The sequence below is a fragment of the Erythrolamprus reginae genome, chromosome 5 (assembly GCF_031021105.1).
Source record: "Erythrolamprus reginae isolate rEryReg1 chromosome 5, rEryReg1.hap1, whole genome shotgun sequence".
Classification (NCBI taxonomy): domain Eukaryota; kingdom Metazoa; phylum Chordata; class Lepidosauria; order Squamata; family Dipsadidae; genus Erythrolamprus; species Erythrolamprus reginae.
This window is the reverse complement of record NC_091954.1, coordinates 65830323-65857037: the sequence shown is the minus strand read 5'-3', so window position 1 is coordinate 65857037 and position 26715 is coordinate 65830323. Positions and strand designations below refer to the sequence as shown.

The 26715-nt window shown below is 41.1% G+C and overlaps 1 protein-coding gene across 1 annotated transcript in view; it reads right to left on the bottom strand.

Moving 5' to 3' along the window:
• Window positions 1-14360: 14360 nt before the first annotated feature.
• LOC139168599 (solute carrier family 2, facilitated glucose transporter member 9-like) overlaps window positions 14361-26715 on the bottom strand; it is a 29806-nt gene continuing 17451 nt past the window's right edge. Inside the window, exons 8-12 of the mRNA XM_070754223.1 lie at window positions 25595-25705; window positions 19373-19474; window positions 18334-18409; window positions 16135-16262; window positions 14361-14659 (exon numbers count right to left, since the gene is read on the bottom strand). Of these exons, the coding sequence (XP_070610324.1) occupies window positions 14411-14659; window positions 16135-16262; window positions 18334-18409; window positions 19373-19474; window positions 25595-25705 (666 nt within the window). The 3' untranslated portion in view covers window positions 14361-14410. The remainder of the gene's footprint in view (window positions 14660-16134; window positions 16263-18333; window positions 18410-19372; window positions 19475-25594; window positions 25706-26715) is intronic.

The following is a 26715-nucleotide window of genomic DNA, read 5'->3' as shown; positions in this document are numbered from 1 at the left end:
TATCAACCCTATTGCACACTTTAGAGTCATCGGCAAATAGGCAAACCTTCCCCTATGTTGTTCACAAACATAGAGTAGAGTAGGGTAGAATGTTGCATGTGAATTTTGCTAGAGAGTCTGGTACCACATGTTTGGGGAGTAAATATAAAATTTCCAAGTGGATGTATCTACTAGTATTTCATGTATCATTTCCACCAACCAACTTCATTAAATTTAATTTTATCTCAGCAACAGAGGACGTAGTCTACGGAGAGGGGTGGCATACAAATCTAACAAATAATTATTATTATAAAAAGTAGGCAAAAATGTCTAATTCATCCGTGATGTAAGTGGAGCCAATGAAAACTTCTCTGAAATATTAGACTAATTGCAAGAAGCACTTATGGTAGGCTGGTGTTTCACTTTTTCACCTTTTAGATGTATGAGACTTCCACTGGATTCTGATCACTGGAACTGAAATCCATACCTTGGAACAACTGGAAGAGTCCTTTTTCAAAGGTGTTTTTTCAAGAAGCAGCTGGACTTTCTTGTTTTCCCTTGAAGACGTTTCACTTCTCATCCAAGAAGCTTCTCCAGCTCTGACTGGATGGTGGGGAATGGAAGGATTTATACACCTTGCAGACAGCTGGTCATTTGAATTATTTTAGAGAGTTGTTGAGGCCACCTGACTTGACTGTTTTTTAATTGATTGTGGTTTTTTAGCTATAGTTTTAATTATTGGATTTGTACCGCATTGTTAATTGTGGTTGTGAGCCACCCCGAGTCTTTGAAGTGGGTCAGCATACAAGTCTAATAAATAATAATAATAATAATAATAATAATAATAATAATTATTATTATTATTATTATTATTTATCGGGGTCATCTGGGTCAGCTGAGTAGTACAAATGGGTGTGGACCCTTCTTGGAGCTGTTGAAAGGACTGTGTTGTAGATTGGGAGATAGGTGATGGAATCATGGAGTCATAAATGATTGATAGTATATATGGTTTTTTTAAAGGGTTGTTAATGTATTTTTTATCCTGTTTTACTGTTGTTGTTACTGCAATTCATAATTATTGCTATTATTGTGAGCCGGCCAGAGTCCAATGGGAATGGGCGGCATATACATGTTATTAATAAATAATGGATAAATAAATCCCTCCCCCTCTGTTGAGAGAAGGTTGTTTAATTTTGACATAGATGGCCTCTTTAACCCAGCATTGGGCAGCCACTTACCGCGCTACCCGGACAGTCTTCACCAGCCGGCACGGGCACATGCATTCCCAACACGTCCGTGCAAGTGCCCCATGCGAGATTTGGCTTCTGCACATGCTCAGCAAGTAAAATCTCTTGAGATTTTGGCTATTTTTGCTGATATTTGTGCTTCCACACATGCACAGAATCAAAAAACGGTGAAAATAGCTGAAATCTTGCGAGCACTCTTGTTGTTCCTGGGCCAAAATCTATCAGTCATGCCATTCCAGGGCCATTTCCATTGGCTGGACGATATCCCCCCCCCCCACTTGGGGGAAGAACCCACGACTATGTCAGCTCCAGTAAGCCTGCCTGAGCTGTCATTCACGCTGGGGGAGAGACCAGTTATCTGACTGTAACCCAATATGTGCTTGTTGCTGTGCTTGGCTATCAGCGTGGCTGCGTAACAATGACGTCAGACAGCCCTGCATCTAGCTGGACTAACTTCTTTTTCTACTGACAAGCCTGCCTACTGATTACAAGCCTGCTTGCAAGATTGGATGACAATTACGTGTGTGGCGCACGTATTATAAAGGGTGGTGGGAGCAGACAATATTCAGCTGTGACAAAGTTTACACTTTACCATGGAGAGTAGGGGTAGGCAGCAGGCAGGACAGGGTGGGATGCAGTTCCACTGGCGGAAATGAATATGCATGCAGCGCTCCAGCTGATTGGCGGCTGTCACTTCTTGGATTACTGGTCTCGTCCCTGCTGCTGCTGCGTCTGCGCTCCTTGCTTTTTCCCTCTTTCCTTCCTACTGGCTTCAGACAATCTTCCCTCTCTCCTGCCTGGCTCCCCTCCAGCCTCACGCAGCCACTTCCCACCGGAGGTGCAAGCAGAAGGCATGGGTGGAAGTGGCGCTGGAATCATTTATTTATTTATTTATTTATTAGTTGGACTTGTATGCCGCCCCTCTCCGAAGACTCCGGGCGGCTCACAACAAGTAAAAACAGTCACAACAATCCAATTAATTAAAATATTTAACGATTTAAGAAAAACCCCATGTAATAGCAAACACACACACAAGCATACCATGTATAAATTAACATGCCCAGGGGAGATGTTTAGTTTCCCCATGCCTGACGGCAAAGGTGAGTCTTAAGGAGTTTTCGGAAGGCAGGGAGAGTAGGGGCAGTTCTAATCTCCGGGGGGAGTTGGTTCCAGAGAGCCGGCGCCGCCACAGAGAAGGCTCTTCCCCTGGGACCCACCAACCGACATTGTTTAGTTGACGGGACCCGGAGAAGGCCCACTCTGTGGGACCTAATCGGTCGCTGGGATTCGTGCAGCAGGAGGCGGTCTCGGAGATATTCTGGTCCGATGCCATGAAGGGCTTTAAAGGTCATAACCAACACTTTGAATTGTGACCGGAAATTGATCGGCAGCCAATGCAGACTGCGGAGTGATGGTGAAACATGGGCGTACCTAGGTAAGCCCATGACTGCTCTCGCAGCTGCATTCTGCACGATCTGAAGTTTCCGAACACTTATGGCTTAGGCTTATGGCAGCACCTGTTCGCCTAGCTACCCAGCATGAGGAGGGGGAGCGACCCAGGAAGGAGAGCACGGGAAACACAAACCAAATTATAATCCCAGCGAGCAATACTGGTAAGATTGTAAGTCGAGGACAGTTCACTTGAACGATTATGATCGTTCAAGCCACTCCCATCTGGTCACATGGCCGGCAAGCCACTCCCACCCAGTCACATGGTCATTAAGCCACACCCACAAAATAAGCCACACCCACAGTGTGGCAGTAAAAACTTTGGCTGCCCATTACTGGTTGAGAGTGTGTATCAGTTCGTACCGGAGAAGGAATAAAGAAACCTGCTGCAAACCAAGATTGCCTGAGTGCTTTATTTCTCTATTGGAACCTGATAGACTGCTTTAACCTCTGTTACAGGTGTTGTTTCATGCATATTAAAGAGAAGGCAAAACTCATCTAGAAACAAACAAGGTTCCCATTTAGATGGGCCTTTTTAACTCAAGCATATTTTTTGGAAAGGCAATATTTGAGGGAAGAACAAAGCATGTAATCAACCCAGATCCTGATGTCCTTGCTGAAAAGCACCAGATTCTGACAATCCTGGACAAATAGATATTCTGGGATTACCAAACCAAATCCTGAATCTTAATCTGCCCTTTACTCTTCCTATTTGAACAGAACAGCATTCAATTCTGTCTCTGGGGATGCCAACAAAAGCGTCCTACTCCAAATCAGCAGCACACACTTTAATGGCTTAATCCTATTTTTGTCAGAAATTTGAAAGTCAAATGAGCTCAACTACATTTGTATTCTGCTGTAATGACCCCCCTGAGGATTCCTCTTTGAATTCCCAGCGGTGTTCTTGATCCTTCAGCAGCACATCAGATTTGCCAAGTTAGGATATACGAAAGAGGAAGCTACGTTCCCTAATCACAAATCACCGCCCAACTCTAAGAGTCTTTCCCCACTGCCGAGTTAAACGGCTGCCCCTCTCCCCCTGTTCTTGAATCAGCAGAAAAATAATGGGATGAAATAAGCTTTGTCCTCATTACAAATCCCTGTCCGGTTCTATTTTGTCTGTTCCCTGCAATTGAAAGTTATCTGACTTCCTTCCAAAGTAATGGGGAACATAGCCTAGCATATTTTGCGCACTTTAAACCTGATTTTGGATTGTATCAGGAATGAGGAGGAATAGCCTGGCCTTTGGTATAACTAAGAATGCCTTAATCCCCTTATATAGAATGCTGGTGAGACCACATTTGGAATACTGTGTTCAGTTCTGGAGACCTCACCTACAAAAAGATATTGACAAAATTGAACAGGTCCAAAGACGGGCTACAAGAATGGTGGAAGGTCTTAAGCATAAAACGTATCAGGAAAGACTTAATGAACACAATCTGTATAGTCTGGAGGACAGAAGGAAAAGGGGGGACATGATCGAAACATTTAAATATGTTAAAGGGTTAAATAAGGTTCAGGAGGGAAGTGTTTTTAATAGGAAAATGAACACAAGAACAAGGGGACACAATCTGAAGTTAGTTGGGGGAAAGATCAAAAGCAACGTGAGAAAATATTATTTTACTGAAAGAGTAGTAGATCCTTGGAACAAACTTCCAGCAGACGTGGTTGGTAAATCCACAGTAACTGAATTTAAACATGCCTGGGATAAACATATATCCATTGTAAGATAAAATACAGGAAATAGTATAAGGGCAGACTAGATGGACCATGAGGTCTTTTTCTGCCGTCAGTCTTCTATGTTTCTATGTTTCTATGTTTAAGAGTCTCTCACTCTTGAGCTGGGAAGGAGGCGATGGCAAAATCAGAGAAATGGGTAAAAAAAGGAGATATTTCCATCTAAGGAAAGACCCTAAAGATTAGACAGGTCTAGAAAAAAAATATTTTTGTAATCATAGTAGTTGACCTTTAATTTTCTGAATCATTTTTTATTCTGATTTCAAAAATGTATATAGTTTTTCTGTAACAGGTATGGTTTCCATGGAGTAACATCATTATTATAAGGTATAGGAAACATATTGGTGACATTAGAAAAACAGTAACACAGGTCTACAAAAAATATTTTTGGTAATCATCGCAATTGACCTTGAACTTTTCTGAATCATTTTTTTGTTCTGATTTCAAAAATGCATATAGTTTTTCTGTAGCTGGTATGGTTTCAATGGAGAAGCACCATTATTATAAGGTATAGGAGATATACTGGTGACATTAATAAAACAGTAACCTACATATCAGAAATAACTTAATAACAAAAATGCTTCTATATCAGACACTTTATGTGCTAGAGCAAAACTAAGCATATTTTTTGGAATCAGCAAACTCCATAAAACAGACTGATGATTTTTTTTTGTGCTGACCAGAGTTATAAGACTGAGGAAGGAGGTGCAGATATCTAATCTGGAGGAGATGGGCAGAATGCTAAGATCAATCGTTTCCCATTCATGTGATGGTGCCCTGATGGCAGGAAGCCTGCCGAAAAAGGATACCAGAAAATTGTTAGTTTTAAATAGCTTCAGCAGAAATAACGTTATATTTGTCGCGGTTTGTGAGTGATTAAAGTCCGTTAAAACCTTAATCCCGCCGAGGCGATAGATAGTAGCTTTAGTCATTTATTCAAAACAAGATTTCTTTATTATAAAACAGAAAATAAAACATGTCTCGAGGGACAACATAACAATACATCTTCACATGATGGAGGATAGAAAAAGAGAATGGAGAGCAATGAAGAAGAAGGAGGAAGTGATGTGAGATTTGGCAGCATATTACATCATAATAAGAGGATCTTAGTAAGGCACACACAGTTAACTCTTTCATTACTAAATGTCTCTGGGGCTGGCAATTTTTCAGCGTGACAAGATTTAGGGTGAACAGTTATGTCATGCTTCCAAAGATTGAAGCTCACTGTTAAGTATTGAGAGTGTATAGTTAACTCCAAGGTCCACAATTCAGGGGGGGGGGTGGAGAGTGTTGATTGGTTGAGGCATCTGACAGCTCTCTATAAAAGGGGGAGTCAGCCTGGCTAGTTGCTGGATCTTACTCATTGTTACAATAAAGAGCTGTTGTTCCAAGTCTGTCCCAGAACATAACAACTGATGACGAAGGTGGGATACGGAAGAGGATTCCGTGAAAGAGTCGAAGGAGGCACCGAAAAGATTCAGCCTGGTGGCAAAAGTGAATGGTGGCCATTTTGCATGGCAAAATTTGAACCACGTTAGCTCAAAATCTCAGTGTTCCACCCGTCGACTCCTTTCAACCAAGCCAAGGAAATCTGGGAGTCCTACATGACCAGGTTCTGCTGCTTCCTAGAGGCCCATGACCTACAAGGCCTGGCGAATAACAGAAAAAGGGCACTGTTTCTCAGTCACTGTGGATACAAAATCTTTGACATGGCCAAGTCCCTAGCAGAGCCAATGCCTGTAGACATGGTTCCATGCCTGACATTTCAGAACATGTTCCAAATGCATTACACTCTCATGCCTCCAAAGGTGGTCAGATGGTGTTCTGGTTAGCTCTGGCCCAGCTCCTGCCCCAAGGACTGTGGATGTGGGGGAAACATCCACATACCGCAGGCCTGTTTTGCTCCCGGTGGAATCTGCTGATGAAGGCTCCTCTGACCAAGAAGACATGAGTGACAGGGAGGAGGAGAGTGTGACAGACAGCTCAGAAGAAGATCAATTATCTAACTCCTCCTTGGATACGGAACAAGAGTTAATGATACAGTCACGCATGCGGAGAGCGATGCATAGGCAGCAACAACTGAGAGATTATTATCAAAGAAAATGAGGCCACCTATGGTTGGGTGGGGCTGTGGTAATTAGTGAGGCTGCTATAAAGAGCAGCCTGTGGGTTTGGCCATTGTGGAGGATTATCCGATCCTTGTGTTTTGTGCCTGCCTTGTTGACTTCGAGCTTTGTGTGCTGATTTTCCCCCGCTTTGAAACTAAACCAGAGCAAAGTGTGTTTCACTTTGTGAAAGAAGAAGGCCTGTGAATTGCCTCACAGCTGCAAGCTAAGTATCACAGAACTGATAAGGGACTTGTACAAATTACCAGTTTGTTTGGAGACCAGTGCTCTTTGCTACACCAAAAGAGGGCTTAGTTTATTTGAATTTTTGTTAGAAAGAACATTGTTTTGAATTTTCAAATGTGTGTGTGTCTGAAATTTGTATCTGTGAATTTTCGGGAGGATTCTACCAGAGAGCTCGACAGAACAGATGGCATGAATTCCGGCAATGACTACAACAGGATGGTGAGTCCATAAACCAATATCTAGCGGCGTTACAAAAAGCAGCCATGCACTGTCACTTCCGAGACCTCAATTACATATTATTGAATCAGCTAATGCAGGGTACAGGACATTTAATTACAGAAGAGACTTGCCAAATCCAATGTCACATTACAAACAACATGGGATGAAGCGAGGGCCACAGAATTTTCTAACAAAGCTGTAGAGTCAGCTCACCGTTGAAGCACTCAGACATCCAGAAGCAGATGACAGCGGTCTATGAAAGCCAATGCCATGATGGCGCAGAGGACAAGGACAAAGAGGAAGTCTACAGAATAGAGTGGCGCAGAGGGGGCGAAGCACAAAAACTAAGACTGTGCTACAGCTGTGGGGGTCAGCACCTACAAACTACCTGCAACTCTTCATTCTATGTAACAGGTTGTTGAAACCATGTTATTTATTCAGTACTGCAAAGATCCCTTATTGCTATGCTCTGCATAACTCTCAAACGGATAATTTGAATAAGAGCGAAATGCAGTTCTGTTTGAAGCAGGAGACTAGGTAAATGTACTAAGGAACTCAGTTTTATGCAACCAGATTTTATTGTTAAGTGTCCAGTTGAGATAACTGACCAATAGAGACATCTAGTGGTCACTTATTGCAAAATCTTCCAGTCAGCAAGAACAAGGCAAGTTAGATTTAGAACAAATTTACACGTTCTATTTTTCTGAGTGAAATGTGACATACAGTACTATTTTTATTACTCCAATACCAAGAAGTTCAAATCTGGATGAAACCAAACATAAAGCCTCAATTTATTCTTCCAATTCAGGTTATGTGAAATCATAATGGTCATATAAAGGCACCTTTTGGTCTAGATGGCTGCATTGAAACTCTTACATTCTCATTCTCATCATCATAAATTTGGCCTAAAACTAAAGCAACCAATATAACTGAATAACCTTATCTGAATTGGATTAATGATGCCTGCTATCACTTTTTTCTTTGGGTAGTTTCCCCACTGTGATGAGAAGTTTTTCTATTTAAATAGCAATAATTTCTAAATAACTTTCATGATATTAGTCTCAGTCTCCCATGCACAAAGGAATGTTCTTTTTTGTTCTCTTTTATTAAGACATCTTATATTTTGGATTTAAACAAACAAAGTTATTGTCAGAAGCTATCATGCCAAATATGCATTACTTTCTTTGAAAATGTGGCTAGATTAATGGATAAAGGAAATGCTGTAGGTGAGGTATACTGAAATGTCAGTAAGGCATTCGATAAAGTAGACCTGATAAACAGCAAAGGAAATTTGAAGGAAAATCCCACTACTTAATGGATTTGCAATTGGCTGAATAACTATAACCAACACAGGGTCATTAATGGATCCATGCAGGGAGATATGTAGTGGAGTAATCGAGGCCCAGTACTTCCCAACATTTCAGAACATGAAGAGTTAGATAAGTAATAGAAACATAGAAACATAGAAGTCTGACGGCAGAAAAAGACCTCATGGTCCATCTAGTCTGCCCTTATACTATTTCCTGTATTTTATCTTAGGATGGATATATGTTTATCCCAGGCATGTTTAAATTCAGTTACTGTTAAATTCAACCACGTCTGCTGGAAGTTTGTTCCAAGGATCTACTACTCTTTCAGTAAAATAATATTTTCTCATGTTGCTTTTGATCTTTCCCCCAACTAACTTCAGATTATGTCCCCTTGTTCTTGTGTTCACTTTCCTATTAAAAACACTTCCCTCCTGGACCTTATTTAACCCTTTAACATATTTAAATGTTTTGATCCTGTCCCCCCTTTTCCTTCTGTCCTCCAGACTATACAGATTGAGTTCATTAAGTCTTTCCCGATACGTTTTATGCTTAAGACCTTCCACCATTCTTGTAATGATGCTCATAAAATTTATGAAACAAGGCTGGGGATGGGAGGGATTGCTAACACTTCAGAAGACAAGGTTAAGTTTCAAAATGATCTTGACAGACTTGAATATTGAGTCATATCCAACGAAACACTGCTTAATGAGGAGAAAGGTAAGATTCCACATTTATGTAGGAAAAAACACGCATTTGTACAAAATAGGTAATATCTGGTTTGGACTACAGGTTAAACATGAGATAGAAGTGTGCTGTAGTTACCAAAAAAGCCAATGCAGTCTTGGGCTGTAGCAACACAGATATAATGGCAAAATCTGTGTTGCATTGGTTAGTCAGCACTTGGAATGTGAATGCTGAGTTCTAATTGCCACAGGACAAGAAAAGATGCTGAGTTATTGGAAAGAGAGTAGTTATGGGTGCTCCATTACTGGAAGTTTTCAAGAAAAGTAACCATTTGTCCATGTTGGCATAAGGATTCCTTCCCTATGCATGGAATTAGACAAGAAATTCTCCAAGATGTCCTCCAACCCTATGATCCTAAACAACTCCCAATGTTTAGATATACAAGTAGTCCTCAACTTCTGATGGCAATTGGGACTGGGATAGATGTTGCATAGTGCTATGGTTATACGGTGCGCTATCATGTGGCACATTGCTCAGCAACAGCAATCCCATCACATAACCGCACGAATCCCAGCTACCGGTTAGGTCCCACAGAGTTGGCCTTCTCCGGGTCCCGTTGACTAAACAATGTTGTTTGGCGGGACCCAGGAGAAGAGCCTTCTCTGTGGCGGCCCCAACCCTCTGGAACCAGCTCCCCACGGAGATCAGAACTGCCCCCACCCTCCTTGCCTTTCGTAAACTCCTTAAAACCCACCTCTGCTGTCAGGCATGGGGGAACTGAGACATCTCCCCCGGGCCTATACAGTTTATACATGGTATATTTGTGTGTATGTTTTTGCTTTTAATAATGGGGTTTTTAGTGTTTTTTAAATTATTAGATTTGTTCTTACATTGTCTTTGTTATTGTTGTGAGCCGCCCCGAGTCTATGGAGAGGGGTGGCATATAAATCTAATAAATAATAATAATAATAATAACAACAACAACAACAACCACAAATGCATGGATCATTGAGTAGGTAGTGGTGGGCAATCCAAGTAAGAAGAGTGGGAGTGCTATAAGGTGTGGGAAAAGGCTTAAAAGTCTGGTGCAGGCTGCACATGAGTGCAGAAAGGCCATGGCTTGGAAGGGCATAAATGCAGGAAGACTGGGAGTGTCGAGTGAGGCAGGGTATGAACACAGGAAGGTCAGGGATGTACGGCATGGCAAAGATGGAACACAGAAAGGCTGAGGATGGGGAGAGGGACTTGCCAGAATGAGTTTGGAACTTTATTCCAGCTTCCCCCTTGACTTTGCTTGCGGAAACTGGGAGTGAAGGTCGTAAGCGGTGATCACATGACTAAGGGAGCACTGTGAAGACCAGAACTTTGAGGACTGCTTATAAGTACCACTTGTTTAATGCTATGGCAACCTCAAATAACCATTGAATTTGTTGGTAAACAATAACCAATGGTTGATAAGCAGAAACTCCTTATAAAAAATTACTGGGCCCTGGGGAATTTCTTTTGCAACAGCAAATGGGCTATTATTCAGGTTCCTGATTCTACAGACATGGTGCTTCAATTTACTGTATTACTAAAAACCAACAAACATCTCAAAATGACCGTTTTTTTTTCAAATAGCTTGATGTGATGGTTTCAGTGACAGGGAATCTCAGCCCACAGTCATAAGCCTCTCTGTTGGATTGATACTAGTATGATTTGTTTGGCTTTGGCATAATATTTTGTGTGATTTTAGCCACAATAGTTTTGAATGATTTCTTGGAGCCTAGCACGACATACTCTGGGACTTGAAGTTGCCAAGGTTGGGAAACACTGTTCTACACAGTTGCTAACATCTTCTTTGAAACCCTAATCAACTTATGAGTGTCCCATTGAATATCAGGTATGACCAATTGCGAAGCACTAAAAAGTGACTACTATCTAATATCTCACCTCTTCTTTTTATGGAAGGGAGGGAGGAAAGAAGGAAAGGAAGAAAGGAGAAAGGTCCAACAGTCCATGGTCACTACATGATAATTCTCATTATCATCTGTTCTGTCTGGGTCACTCCAGAAGCCAATACCAACCCAAAAAGAGAAGCCAGACACACTGGTAAAAGGCAAAGGCAGTTTTATAAAATTCAAGAAAAACACAGGTAACAGAAAATGTCCTTACAAACAGGAAAATGCTGTATCTTCAGATATATCCACGAAGGCAAAAGTCCATGCAGCAATACAGAATTCTTGCTGCCAAGCTGAGGCTGTAGATAGCAGACCTACACCTCCCACGGGTCTTCCAAAGCTGCTGGGCCACAAGCCAGGAACAGAGACGCTGAGAAACAAGACAGGATAACGCCACGCCAAGCTGATAACACTCCACATGGCTTAAAGGGCTTGCCTGCCTTTTAAACCCTGCTGATGAGTACCACACCCAAACCCAGCTGTTTCTACTTCAATCGTGAAAATATCTCTTTAACTGCTCCTTTCGTTGCTCTGAACGTCACTGTCTCATGTCAATGACAGCTTGTGCATCATCACCTAATGACTCCAAGCTACTGACTGGGGAGAGCCCCCCCCAGGGCTCTCATGCTGTTCGCCTTCATCCCATTCCTGATTTTCCTCTCCCCCGTCCGACTGTTCAGACCCCTCCTCTGCACTGTCATCCTCCTCCGGGCATGGAGCCAGCAGAGACACAGCTGGTCCCTGAGCAGCATCAGGCTGAATCACAACATCATCATCATAAATTTGGCCTAAAACTAAAGCAACCAATATAACTGAATAACCTTATCTAAATTGGATTAATGATGCCTGCTATCACTTTTTTCTTTGGGTAGTTTCCCCACTGTGATGAGAGGTTTTTCTATTTAAATAGCAATAATTTCTAAATAACTTTCATGATATTAGTCTCGGTCTCCCATGCAAAAAGGAATGTTCTTTTTTGTTCTCTTTTATTAAGACATCTTATATTTTGGATTTGAACAAACAAAGTTATTGTCAGAAGCTATCATGCCAAATATGCATTACTTTCTTTGAAAATGTGGCTAGATTAATGGATAAAGGAAATGCTGTAGGTGAGGTATACTGAAATGTCTGTAAGGCATTCGATAAAGTAGACCTGATAAACAGCAAAGGAAATTGGAAGGAAAATCCCAGGAAAGTCCAACAGTCCACTACATGTGGAGATCAAAATTGCTCCGTACAGCAATTTAAATATTTTTATTTCTACTTTGTCTTGAACAGCTGGTTTTGCTTTTTTGTGCATTGACTACATACAGTGTTCTGTCTGGGTCACTCCAGAAGCCAATACCAACCCAAAAAGAGAAGCCAGACACACTGGTAAAAGGCAAAGGCAGTTTTATAAAATTCAAGAAAAACACAGGTAACAGAAAATGTCCTTAAAAACAGGAAAATGCTGTATCTTCAGATATATCCACGAAGGCAAAAGTCCATGCAGCAATACAGAATTCTTAGTGCCAAGCTGAGGCTGTAGATAGCAGACCTACACCTCCCACGGGTCTTCCAAAGCTGCTGGGCCACAAGCCAGGAACAGAGACGCCGAGAAACAAGACAGGATAATGCAACTCCAAACTGATAACACTCCACATGGCTTCAAGGGCTTGCCTGCCTTTTAAACCCTGCTAAGGAGGACCACACCCAACCCCAGCTGTTCCTAATTCAGTGCTGATAATACTTCTTAATTACTCCTTTCTTTGATCTGACCGTCTCTGTCGCATGTCAATGACGGCTTGAGCTTCATCACCTAATGACTCCAAACTACTGGCTGGGGAGAGCCCCCCCCCCAGGGCTCTCATGCTATTCTCCTTCATCCCATTCCTGATTTTCCTCTCCCCTGTCCGACTGTTCAGCCCCCTCCTCTTCACTGTCCTCCTCCTCCGGGCATGGAGTCAGCAGAGACACAGCCGGTCCCTGAGCAGCCTCAGGCTGAACCACAACATATAGAATGTGTTCTCTTTTTTAAAAAAAGTACACTACTATAACTCTTTCTGAGTAGTCATAATATCGATATTTACAACGGTACTGCACAGATGCTTTGCTGTAGTTTATCTCTGACTGGAGTCTCAGCTCCATTCCAAGTGCTGATATAGGTTGCTAGTAAATTAAACCGGAAATAGATTAGCAAACCCAACTGCATGATAAAACAAGGTGGATAATACATTGTTGGTCACAGAAAGCCATCCAATGATGTTGCAATTGAATGGATACATGTTTCCCCACTATTTTTGGAGGGGAATTATGAATGGGACTGGGATGATGACACCTCTGAGATGAAGGGCCTCCATTGTTAGCTTAGGTTAACTCAAATCATCATGGTGGGATCTTAAATGGTGTTTAACGGTAGAAAAGAATTTAATATCTTTCTTGCTGATATTCTCTTCCTTAGTTTTCCACAAACTACAAGAAATGGTCCAAATTGCCCCCCCCCCGCCCTCCGAATGGCAACATGGGGCATTTTTGTACTTTGAAACATAGAAACATAGAAGACTGATGGCAGAGAAAGACCTCATGATCCATCTAGTCTGCCCTTATACTATTTTCTGTATTTTATCTTAGGATGGATCTATGTTTATCCCAGGCATGTTTAAATTCAGTTACTGTGGATTAATCAACCACGTCTGCTGGAAGTTTGTTCCAAGGATCTACTACTCTTTCAGTAAAATAATATTTCCTCATGTTGCTTTTGATCTTTCCCCCAACTAACTTCAGATTGTGTCCCCTTGTTCTTGTGTTCACTTTCCTATTAAAAACACTTCCCTCCTGGACCTTATTTAACCCTTTAACATATTTAAATGTTTCGATCATGTCCCCCCCTTTTCCTTCTGTCCTCCAGACTATGCAGATTGAGTTCATTAAGTCTTTCCTGATACGTTTTATGCTTAAGACCTTCCATCATTCTTGTAGCCCGTCTTTGGACCCGTTCAATTTTGTCAATATCTTTTTGTAGGTGAGGTCTCCTGAACTGAACTTTGTGGAGATTTATATAGGAATAAGAGATGCATTTTACTTTTCAATGTTTGAACCAAAAAAATCTGAAAAGTGTAACTGTGCATTCTAAGTTGGCTGTATCAGCTTTCTGCCTGTTATTATTATTGTTGTTGTTATTATTATTATTATTATTATTATTATTATTATTATTATTACTTAGATTTGTATGCCGCCCCTCTCCGAAGAACGTTATGGATTCCTTATCTCTGCTGTTAGGTTTACAGAAAATAGGCATCCTATCCATTGCATTTGAAACATTTTCACTGAGCAGTTCCCTGAGAATATTATAGATTCTTTTACAAAGAAAAGAAAGTAGAACGTATAAGGTGCTAAAAATGAGAGGTGATAAGAGGCAACTTTTCTAGGTTGGAATGAGATGTTGTTCCATTTTATTTTTCCACAGGATCTTTTTGTATTAACTGTGCAGGGAGATAAGGATGAATTGAAGAGCCTCATGGGAGATTCGATCCTGATCCCGAGAATTCCAAGGAGCTGTTCTCCAGGGCTCCATAGCCATTTAACTTCATCATCTTGAAAGAATCAGGCAAGTTAGAGAAGAAGGAAGGGCGAGAGGAGGTGAAGAGTTGGCTGATTTCCACAAATGTCTTACTTTTAGTCTCAGGGATGATGAAATACACATACAGTGCAACTAGAAAGCAGATGCCGCAGAAGACCAGGTAGCAGAAAGCACCAGCTGACATCTGGGATAGAAACAAGGTTGGGTCAGAACAGATTAAAAGAACCTGGCACTAGCATTCCCCACTGCCCATCACTTAATCCAGCCTTCCCCATTTGGTGGCCTCCAGATATATTTAAATTCCAGCTCTCCCAATTTCCAATTAGCATGGCAATAAGCCACATAGGTTAAGAGAGTGTGAATTGGTTCAATATAGGAAGAAAGACCATTAGTATGTTGAATATTTAAAGTTATTTCCCACTTTACTGCTTTATCAATATACTTTTAGAAGCTAGGAAGTTCTCTTAAATCAAGTCAAATAATGAGTCCATCTCGCTTGGTGTCAATTCTAGAGATAATTACAACTCTCTGGGAATCACAAGAGGACAGGAGTCGTTTTCCAGCCCTGCTTATTGGGTGCTCAGGAATGATGTGCCATGACTGGCTCCGTTTTGTTACAAATTCTTTTCTCTGTAACGGAGGATGATTGAGCGCTTGCGATTCCCAAGAGGCTCAGGGAAATTTGCAATGCCAGATTTGGAAAGATGGAGTACTGTATCTTTCGGTGTATAAGACGCACCTTTTTACTTCAAAAAAGTGTGTCAAAAACTGGGTGCATCCTATACACCGAATGTTGCCGAGGCCGCTTGGCAACCCTTGGTGGGAGGCCGGTGTCTTGGCCCTGGGGATGCCCCCGAAGGCAGCTAAACAGGATCGCCTATTCTGCACTGTGATCTGTCTCTGGCCAGGCTCCACCCCCCAAGATGCAACGAGGGGACCCTTTGCCTGGTTCTCCGTAGCTTAGGAATGTTGCGAGGCCACCCGGAAGCCCCTGGCAGGATGCAGGTGGCTCAGCCCTGGGGATGCCACTGAAGGCGGGAGATTGGAGTGGGGGCTGATGTAACTGTGGGCCTCCTCTGTGGCTTGATGCGCCCAGCAGAAAAGCGTCGCCTTCCAGGGTGGCAGGAACAAGGGGAGTATCTTTCCCTAAGTTAGCCAGTCCTGGCGGAGACAGTGGTGGTGGCAGTGGTGGTTTCCCTTCCAAGAGCAGCAGCAGTGCTGGGAACATCACGTCCACGCCCCCTCCCCGCTGCCGCCGCCAGCAGTATCTCCACCAGGACTGGCTAACTCGGGCATGTCCCCCTCGTTCCTGCCACCGAGAGGGAGCTGCATCCAGCTGCAGAGGAGGCCCGTGGTGCAGTGTTGATCATCCCTCTCCAGGCTCCAATGGCTTCCCTGGAGCCAGGGGAGGATAAAATCACCCTCCCGTATCCCCCAAAGGCTGCCTGGAATCCAAAAACACCCTCCCAGAGCCTTTGTGTGAATCAAAAATCAGCTGGCCAACACACACATGCACGTTGGAACTGAGTTAGGGCAATAGCTCATTTGCCACCTGTGGCACCCGTGCCATAGGTTCGCCATCACTGTACTAAGGGGACATAGTGTGTGAAGCATTGTCTTTGTCGAGAGAGGCAATCACAGCTCCCAGACCTATGTTACCTGCAAGAAGGGAAACACAAAGCCAACAGTGAAGTTCGAGAGCCAGTTGAGGGACCCACCCACAATATAAGCCGATGGGCGGTGCGACTGCTTGAAGAGTTCAGCTGTCATCAGAAATGGGACGCCAGCTGTCAGAGAAAGACTGCACTCAGTACCAAGTAAATAAGTCAGGGTCCTACTTTACCTGACTCCTGGAAGGAAAGGCGCTTGAAATCGGACTCAAAACCACCCGCTGACAAAACTGGGTCTGAAGACAGAATTTCGGAAGGAGGGTAATATAATAGCATTGCTCCACAGCAAGTAGGATTGTCAGCCTAGTTGCTAAGGCAACAGTGATATGGTTGTTTTCGTCTTTGTCCCGCCTCCTCCCCACCCAGCACTGTCACATGTTTGAGCCCTCCCTTCAATAGCTGAAATTACAGAGCACTTTTCAAAGGGCATGAAGTGTCCCACATTGTTTTAGGATTCAGCTTAGTTCCAGACTCAAAGATGTAATACAATGCTGGTAGCTTTATTGCCCTGGATCCTGACACCATATTTTGCCCTGGTGCAAAAGAACTACCCTCTTTTATTCAGTCGCAATTTGAACAGCACAACTGCTTTTTTAAAAGAACCAAAGCGGACTAAAATGGTTGTGGGTCCCCCCCCCCAGTCCTTAATAAAAAAATTCTACCCATGAAGTATTCAGAAAAACCACTGAATGAGCATTGCTTACAGATCACCCAGAGTGGGAAGAGATATATATTTATTTTAAAAGTCAGATTCATCATTGTTTGTGAACAATGAGCCATTAAAATCCTAATTAAAGATGTAATTACAGCGAATAAATTCTTGGCCGACAATGAGTTATGGATTTGTTAGAAGCTTCACTAATATATCAATTGGGTAAACCAGCTTCCAGCTCGTCCATCATATTTAGAGCGCTCTGCATTTGCCTCTTGGTTAGCAGCATGGCGAGGAATTGCTTCTGCAGCACAAAGTAAAGGAGCAGCAAAACTCAGAGAGGCAACTTGCATCTTGACACTTCAAAGGCAAGGTGTTACTGTCTTGAGCTCTTGATATAATGAGGTGTTACTGTCTTGAGCTCTTGTGGTATAATTTAAATAAATACAATGAATGAATGAATGAATGAATGAATGAATGAATGAATGAATGAATGAATGAATGAATGAATGGCAAGATATTTTTGCCTTGTTTTCCTGAATAAAAAGTGGTTTTAAAATAAAATAAAATGATTGATTGACTGATTGACTGATTGACTGATTGACTGATTGACTGATTGACTGATTGACTGATTGACTGATTGACTGATTGACTGATTGACTGACTGACTGACTGACTGACTGACTGACTGACTGATTGATTGATTGATTGAATGAATGAATGAATGAATAAATGAATGGCAAGATATCTTTGCCTTGTTCTCCTAAATAAAAAGTGGTTTTAAAATAAAATGAAATAAAATGATTGAATGAATGAATGAATGAATGAATGAATGAATGAATGAATGAATGAATGGCAAGATATCTTTACCTTGTTCTCCTGAATGAAAAGTGGTTTAAAAATAAAATAAAACGAATGAATGAATGAATGAATGGCAAGATATTTTTTGCCTTGTTCCACTGAATGAAAAGTGGTTTTAAAATAAAATGAAATAAATAAAATAAAATGATTGATTGAATGAATGAATGAATGAATGAATGAATGAATGAATGAATGAAAGAAAGAAAGAAAAGGCTGGTCATATAAATTTCTACATTGTCCTGCTACACCTGATCATCTGGTAGTCCAAAACTACACAACTAAGTTATATAATCCCAATATTAACCAATTCTAAATGGATTTAACCAAATCCTATTTAGGGCAATGCACATAAAAGAAAAATTCTCACTATTCGTTCCTTCTCTTCAACATACCAATTTGCTGAGCATTTTATTAATTCCTTTCTTATTTTTAAGTTTGTTGCTAACTGCAATTCTTCTGATGCGTGGTAATATAGAACAAAAGTTTTGGTATCTTTTTATTCATAGAAACATAGAAGACTGATGGCAGAAAAAGACCTCATGGTCCATCTAGTCTGCCCTTATACTATTTCCTGTATTTTATCTTACAATGGATATATGTTTATCCCAAGCATGTTTAAATTCAGTTACTGTGGATTTACCAACCACAATACTTTCCCCTGCTCCACAAACTTACCTGGTCCCATGCAAAATCCTGCAATGATTCCAATCACAAAAACCACACTGACGTAACGCATCCAGGACACACTCGGCTGCAAAAATGACAAACAATTGTTGGGATTTGTTAATTTTCAGTGCAAATAGTTACTTTTAATCACAAAATCCTAAATCTCCTACTATTCCAATTCTGCATTCTATAAGAGTAGACTCTAGTTATGCTAATTTTATTATTGTTTATTTGTTTGGAGTGATAGTCAATATTCTGGTGTACTGTGCCTAATTACTGTATTTTTCGGAGTATAAAATGCACCTTTTTCCTCCCTAAAAGAGGCTGAAAATTTGGGTGTGTCTTATACTCTGAATGCAGCTTTCTCCCCCAGCCCTAACTAGCTGCTAACGATCTTCCCAGCTCTTACCTTGCAGGCTCTTTCATTGTTTCTCTCTGCAAAGAATGTTTTCCAAGCCCTAAGTCTTTGCAGGGTTTTTTCTATTGTTCTATTTGCTCAGAATGTTTCTTCTCAGATGCTAATGATGTTCTCAGCTCTTACTGGCTTGCAAGCTCTTTCATATGGCATTCTTTGAATAAAGGTTTTTTTAAGCCCTAACCAGGGGATAAAACAATGTATTGAGGCTGACCAGAGTAAGGATGCTAGCCAGTTGAATACCTGGTAAGCAGACTCTTTTCCCTATTTTTCCTCCCAAACTAAAGTACATCTTATACTCCGGTGCATCTTATACTCCGAAAAATATGGTATTCTTTCCTCTTCTGTCACCCTGTTTTTCAAATCAATTTTTCATAGTCTGATGAACATTTCACAAATGTGTAGGATTATTCTACATTTTCTCAATTGCACTCACTTTGATCTTCAGGATGTTTTGCATTCATCCACCAGAGCTACTTTGTGCTTCTGTTTTAGTTTTAAGATAGAAAAAAGCAGCTCTGGGAGCATTCACACACACACAAAAAGTCACTACTGTTACCTCTAAAACCACAGCCTGAAGTGAAAATCAAATTAGATTACTCGGTATAACTCTATGCACAAAGATGTTTTTACCTGAAGTACCAAAGACAGGGTGATGCCAGCACAACAGATGCCCATAAAACAGAAGCCAACTATGAGGAGAGAACGACGTCCCACCTTCTCAATGATGAAACACTGCAGGAGAAAAGTGGGCACAAGAAGGAAGTTGGCTCTTAGGTTTTATGTTTCTACATGCACGTATAGGCTACAAAAGTCTGATTGCTTGGATTTTAAAATTAATTGACGTAATTTGCACATTTTGAACTCCGGCACATTTTCTTTTCACATTCTCCTCTTCTCTGAATTTTGCAACAGAGCTGTCAAATTTAAAAATGTATATATGGTAGAGATGCATAGATTTTGGAAATATATATCCAAAAGAAAATTGCAGGCAAACATTTATCTATTAAAGAATATTGCATAAAAAAAAATAAAAGGACATTTTCTTTGAAATTAAATTGTAAAACTTTTTTTGGGGCATTTTTACCTTTAGTTCTGAAAGGACATGAATATTGACTGTGTCAACCAAATTTACATTGCGCTCAGGCGGCACTAGTCTTGGGTTGGAATGATGCGACAAAATGGACAATACAAAATTGGTACCGGTACATGGTGGATCATATTTAATTTGAGATTATGGATAAAAGGATGAACTCGGTTAATGAAACTGATTTGCAACAACTGATGGGACGATGGGATAAGGTAAGATTATTATTATTATTATTATTATTTATTGGATTTGTATGCCTCCCCTCTCAGCAGACTCGGGGCGGCTAACAACAATGATAAAAACAGCATGTAACAATCCAATTAATAAAACAACTGAAAACCCTTATTATAAAAACCAAACATACACACAAACATACCATGCATACCTTGTACTGGCCTAGGGGGAAGAAATATCTTAACTCCCCCATGCCTGGCGATAAAGGTGGGTCTTGAGTAATTTGCGAAAGACCAGGAGGGTGGGGGACGTTCTAATCTCTGGGGGGAGTTGATTCCAGAGGGCCAGGGCTGCCACAGAGAAGGCTCTTATATATAGTTAATAGAATTCAAGACCAAGCCACAAGGAATAAATTGGAATCACTTTATAATATGTAAATAGATATATTGCTCTTGAGTTAAAATGGTATATATAAAAAATACCCCCATTTTGGTGGAGGGGTGTGAATCTTATCTGGGGGTGGGCACCAATCACTGAGCACTTGTTGTATGTTGTGTGTGTGTTTTATATTCTATATTTTAAAATCAATTAAAAAAAATATTTAAAAAAACCAACCAAATTTACATTGATACAGTATGCACCAGGCAAGCATACTGGGAAGATACAACAATGCTACACGGAATTATTGATAAAGAGTAAATGGGGAAAAAATACTATTTTGTGCAGGCAAAAGAGCTAGAATGTCAGCCTCTAAAATTCTACTTCCGCCTCCATAGCGAGGTACATACCAAGATCCTTTGAAAGAGCAATGGGACCACTGAATCACCTGAGTGAAATATTCTAGGATCCAATGTGCTTATTCCCTTAAGTATGATGCACTAGAATCAGGTGGCAAGGGAAGGTTTAATTGAGGAAATAGAAATGAAAACAACATTAGACTATTTAATGCTGGAATTCTTTATTTTAAGGGAAACTGAGCATAGTCCTGTGTGTATCTTGGATTCTAAAAAAAGTATATTTTAATAAACTCAAAGCAATTATAACTAGGATCCCATGACAGGAGAACTAATGTAAAAAGGATCTCTGGAGGGAAGAAGCTCTAAAGTAAGAGAGACTACAGACAATTTCAGTAAGAGAAATAATGGACAGTGGAAACAGCAAATGGGGCTAGTGAAAATAATCAGGAGATAGAGAAAGGGACACATCGCAAAGGAACAGATAGGCAATCCAGAACTGAGGGCTACTGTTAACTAAGCAAAATCAGATGGAAGTAAGGTTAGGAGAGGGTTCTAAGACTAACCAAAAAGGTTTCTTTAGATCAGTGTTTTTCAACCAGTGTGCCGTGGCACACTAGTGTGCCACGAGACATGGTCAGGTGTGCCGTGAAGCTCAGAGAGAAAGAAAGCAAGAGAGAGAGAAAGCAAGAGAGGGAGAGAAAGAAAGCAAGAGAGAGAAAGAGAGAGAGAGAGAGAAAAAGAACTAGAGAGAAAGAGCGAGAGAGAGAGAAAAAGAACTAGAGAGAAAGAAAGAAAGAGAGAAAGAACAAGAGAAAGAAAGAGAGAGAAAAAGAAAGAGAGAGAAAAAGAAAGAGAGAGAAAAAGAGAGAGAAAGAAAGCAAGAGAGAGAGAGAAAGAGAGGGAGGGAAGGAGAGAAAGACATAGAGGGACGTAGGGAGGGAGAAAGAAAGAGAGCAAAAAAGAGAGGAAGGAAAGAAGAGAAAGAAAGAGGGATGGAGAGAGAGAGAAAGAAAGAGGAAGGAAGGGAGAGAAAGAGGGAGGGAGAAAGAAATAGAGCGAAGGGGAGGAAGAGAGATAATTTTTTTGTCCAAACTTTTTTTAGCCCCCCCCCCCGGCTCAATGTGCCCCAGGGTTTCGTAAATGTAAAAAATGTGCTGCGGCTCAAAAAAGGTTGAAAATCACTGCTTTAGATACATTCTAAATAAACGGAGAAGGAAAGAATGAGCTACTTAATGAAAATGGCAAAATGCTAACAAAGAAAAGGCAAAATTATTCAATTCATTTTGGTTGAGTCTTCTCCAAGAAGAAGATACTTTTTTTCCATCAGGAAATTGTTCAAAACAGGATAAGAAAAAGGACTGAATGTTTGATTGATCAAACAAACACACATGTGATTCCAAGCAATGATCAATTTCCTTGAGTAAGTAAGCTCTCTTACCTCCCTTGAAGAAAGCAATAGTGCAGCTCCTCCTTAAGAAGCCATTGCTGTATTTGGAAAATTTCTCTCATGCTAGTCATCTCTTGCTTGGCTAATGCAATCTGTTCCACATGGAACTACCCTTGGAGTCTACTCAGGTGCTACGGCTGGTCCAGAATACAGCAGCTTGAGTAGTTGTGGATGCATCTCAGTTTGTTCATGGGAAACGATTACTTTGCAAGTTGCCGTGGCTACCAATTGGCTTCTAGGTAGAAATCGAAGTCCTAGTTGACACCATAAAGTTCTTCAGGTATCACATCATGGATAAGACCACCCGTGATTTTGCTCATCTTATAGACCTGGTTAACTGATGATGTTCCATGTCTCAACAATAAAACAGATGGGATGGGACCTCATAGATCAGTGATGGTGAACCTTTTTTCCCCTTGGGTGCCGAAAGTGTGTCTGCACACCTGTCACACCTGCACAAGTGCCGACACCCATAATTCAATGCCTGGGGAGGGCGAAAATTGCCTTCCCTGCCCCACGGAGACCCCATGTAGACCAGAAACAGCCCATTTCCCAACTTCTGGTGGGCCCAGTAGGCCTATTCTTCACCCTTCCCAGGCTCTAGAGACTTCCCTGGAGTCTGGAGAGGGCAAAATCGCCCTCCCCCATCCCCTGGAGACCCTCTGCAAGTCAAAAATGCCCTCCCAGAGAGAGCCAAAAATCAACTGGCTGGTGTGTACATGCGTACTGCAGCTGAGCTAGGGCAACGACTGGCGTGCTGGCAGATATGGCTTCATGTGCGACCTGTGGCACCCGTGCCATAGGTTCGCCATCACTGTCATAGACTAACCATCTTTCTGGCCACCCCCTTCACCAGAAAGCATTTCCCTCTAATCCATGTGGCTCTGACCTTGATGGTTTTGGGGATGCCTCAAATACTTGGTTGTCAGACAGACTACTTTGTGATCCTACGGATATTTTAGTTTGGGTGATGCTTTCTTATATGTGGTGTTTAATGTTATTATTTGTTCTGCTTTTAAAATGTGTTGATTAATTTACTGTATATTACCAAGGCTGTTTTGATTATGAAGGTCTTTATCATCTAGAATCTTATTTGGCATTATGAAGAGTCCGCTTGGATTTACTGTATATTGGAAATAAATTGCATAAATAAATGGTAAACATTATATGTTAATTTAATTTTCCAGTACCACATAAATTACATCTAGGATACTGATGATGTTCTTGCCAAGTATTTATGTATTATTCAGGAGGACTGGTGGAATGTTATGTGACTGCAGGAAAGCAAATCCCTATCTTTAAAAGATTCAGCAAACTACGGATCAGGCAGTCTGAGTTCAATATCTGGGAAGTCCATAGATTGTAAACTGATTAATCTGTAAGCATCTTGAAAGCAATGCATTAATTAGAAGTTAATCTGGATGACTAATTGTATCTCATTATTTTGATCAGATAGTTTTCTTAATAGAATATGGGAATCTATATTATTATAATATAGCTTTATTTCAACAAAGCGTATAAAAATATTCCCTAGTACTTGCCATTGCACAGAATGATCTGAGAGCTAGTAATAAAATATGGGCTGGATGGTGTTGTGGTTAGCTCTGGCCCAGCTCCTGCCCCAAGGATTGTGGATGTGGGGAAGACATCCACATGCCACAGGCCTGTTTTGATCCCGGTGAAATCTGCTGATGAAGGCTCCTCTGACCAAGAAGACATGAGTGTCAGGGAAGAGGGGAGTTTGGCAGACAGCCCAGGAAGAGATCAATCATCTGTATCATCCCTGGATTCTGAACAAGAATTAATGACACATCCATGCGTGCATAGAGTGATGCATAGGAGACAACAACTGAAGGATTATTACAAGAGAAAATGAGGCCACCTGTGGTTGGGTGGGGCTGCTGTAATTAGTACTACAGTTAAAAGTGCAGCTTGGTGTTTTAGCCTCATGGCAGTTTATCTGACTCATTGTTTCATCAAGATCGTGGTTTTTGTGCTGTTCAAGATTGTGTGGGGACTCTCTGGACTTGAGAATTGGACTCAATTTCCCAGTTATTGGGTGAGCAATTGGATTGCATTTAACCTGTGCCTTGTGTGTACCAGAAAATCCCTTTGAGATTTAAAAAGGGAGCTGTTTCTGTTTTTTTGTTTATAAAAACTTTTGGGTTTTCCTTTTATCGTGTGGTGTGTGTCTTCCTGGACTAATTACCCTGTAATTACAGGCAGTTGAAACACACCGTCAGAACATGGGACGGTAGATTCCAAGTGAATACTAGAAAAAGTTCCAACAGTAAGAACAGTGAAGTGAGTTGTCCAAAGCTGAGATGGCAAAAAATCAGAAAGAGTCTGGTAGCATCTTTCCCAACAAATACATTTTTTAAAAGGCATAATCTTCTACCTGGGTTGCTTTAATTTGGAATCCTGCAGTGAAATTGGAGGTGGTGCTATGGAGGTGTTAGACTTGATGGCTTAAACTGTTCTCCCAAGTATGATCTATGAAGATAAAAAGCAGCTGGGGGGTTTGGAGGAAAGGAAAGAGTCCTATTTGATTAGAATTGATGGAGAGGGAATGAGAGGTGGGGGCCTATAGATATATCCCTGGAAGAAAAGAAAGTCTAGACAATTAAAAATGGCCTCTGGCATTATCCCACGATTGGGAAGGGAATGCTAGAGTAAAGGAGATATTCTAGGATGCTGAGTCTATATTGCCAAGTTGGGAGAAAAGAAGCTGCCAGAAGGAAGCCAAAGCAGAGAGGCTGCTGACAGCAGAAAAAATGCCTGTAATTTTATAACCAACCTCAGTGCCTCCATCGGGGGCCATTTTTGTTGGCACTCAGGAGCAATCAGGCTGATGGAGTGATGAGGCTGCCAGAAGCAGGCATTGCTGATGGGCTGCAAAGACAGTCAGTGGATGGAAGAGCTATGGGTCTGTGTAAGAGGGAGAGGGGCGTGGGTCAAACACAGGCAGCCCTCTGGCCCAGCTGAAAAGTTACCTCAGCTCAGCTGAAATCTGGAATCAAAGGACTAGCAGCTGTTAAATTAGACTCCCCGACTATAATAACATTGGGGCTTGGATTTTCAGTAATTTATACCTCTGCTCTAGCAAAATAAATAAAACCAAATTCCCACAACAGGCATGCTTTTATATTGGGATTGCTAGAGTTCTCATCCAAGATTCTCAAATATTCCAGCTCACATATTTCTAGAACCCTATAGCTTAATATTATTTTGTTCATTCAGGTTTATTTCCCTAGTTGTCCACTTTCCCAAGCTGGCCGAGAGCTCTGGGAATTGTAACCCAAACAAATATGGAAGACATCAGGTATGAAGGCTGGGATTAATCCAAAGATCACCTAAACAGCATTAGTTTAGGGAGAGGCATTCTACTTCTTACACCCCACACTTACCCCTATTAATCCAGCAACAACCTCAATAGCACCAGTGCCCACGGTAGTGTAAGGGATATCAGGATAAGGAATGCCAGCATTCTCAAATATAGCATTTGTGTAAAACCAGATCTGTCAATGGAGAAGCAAAGATGTAAGTATGTGTTGGTCAGGTCTGGTTCGTATTTAGTTTTCATAATTATTGGGAAGTTCATCCTGGGAACAGCTCACCATAAATAGGAAACTATTGTATAAGTCTAGCTAGTTTTAACAATACATTTAAACAGTTTTGTTAATACTGCCTCCCCGCCAGCATTTCAGGGTTTCAGGAAGGATTCAAACACATTTTATTTATTTATTTGTTTGTTTGTTTGCTTGCTTGCTTGTTTGCTTATTTATTTATTCACTCACTCACTCACTCACTCACTCACTCACTCACTCACTCACTCACTCATTCATTCATTTATTTATTAGATTTGTATGCCAACCCTCTCCAGAGACTCGGAGCGGTTGTAAAGTCTGGTAAATGAACACGAGACTTTTGTGTGTAAAGCATGTGTTGTGTTACTGAGCAATGGTTTTCTTTCTTGATATAATAGTAATACCTGACTACATTCCCTAACGTAATATTGATAATAAGAGGCAAAGGAGCTGAAATGGTGTAATAATTAAAAGACTGGAATATTTCCTTTATAAAGAACTGCTACAATATAGGGATCTGTTAACTGAGAGCCAATATGGGCTAGCAAGGGTCCCCAAACCTGGTAACTTTAAGACTTATGGACAAATGATTTCTTAGTCTGATTCTGTTGGCCTCTTATGTTCTTATACAGCATAAACAGCGTTTTCAATCTTTGAATACAAATCAGTGGGGCTTAATTAAAATGGTTTGGGACTCTGGCCAATCTTAAATGCCTAGACTTGGAAGCTAATTAGGATTGGGAGGTTGGAAAAATTCTCAGAATATCCCAACTCATTCCCACAAGGTTGCTTAAAAAGCTACATGGGTATCAAATCGCCAGCATTTGACTTTCAGAAGAAGAGACCTATCTCTACTTACTTAAAGGTTGTGTAGGAACATCACCCTATTTTTGTTTTATAATTGAACTTTCAGAAAAAGGAAAGTTGTCCTTGCACATAAA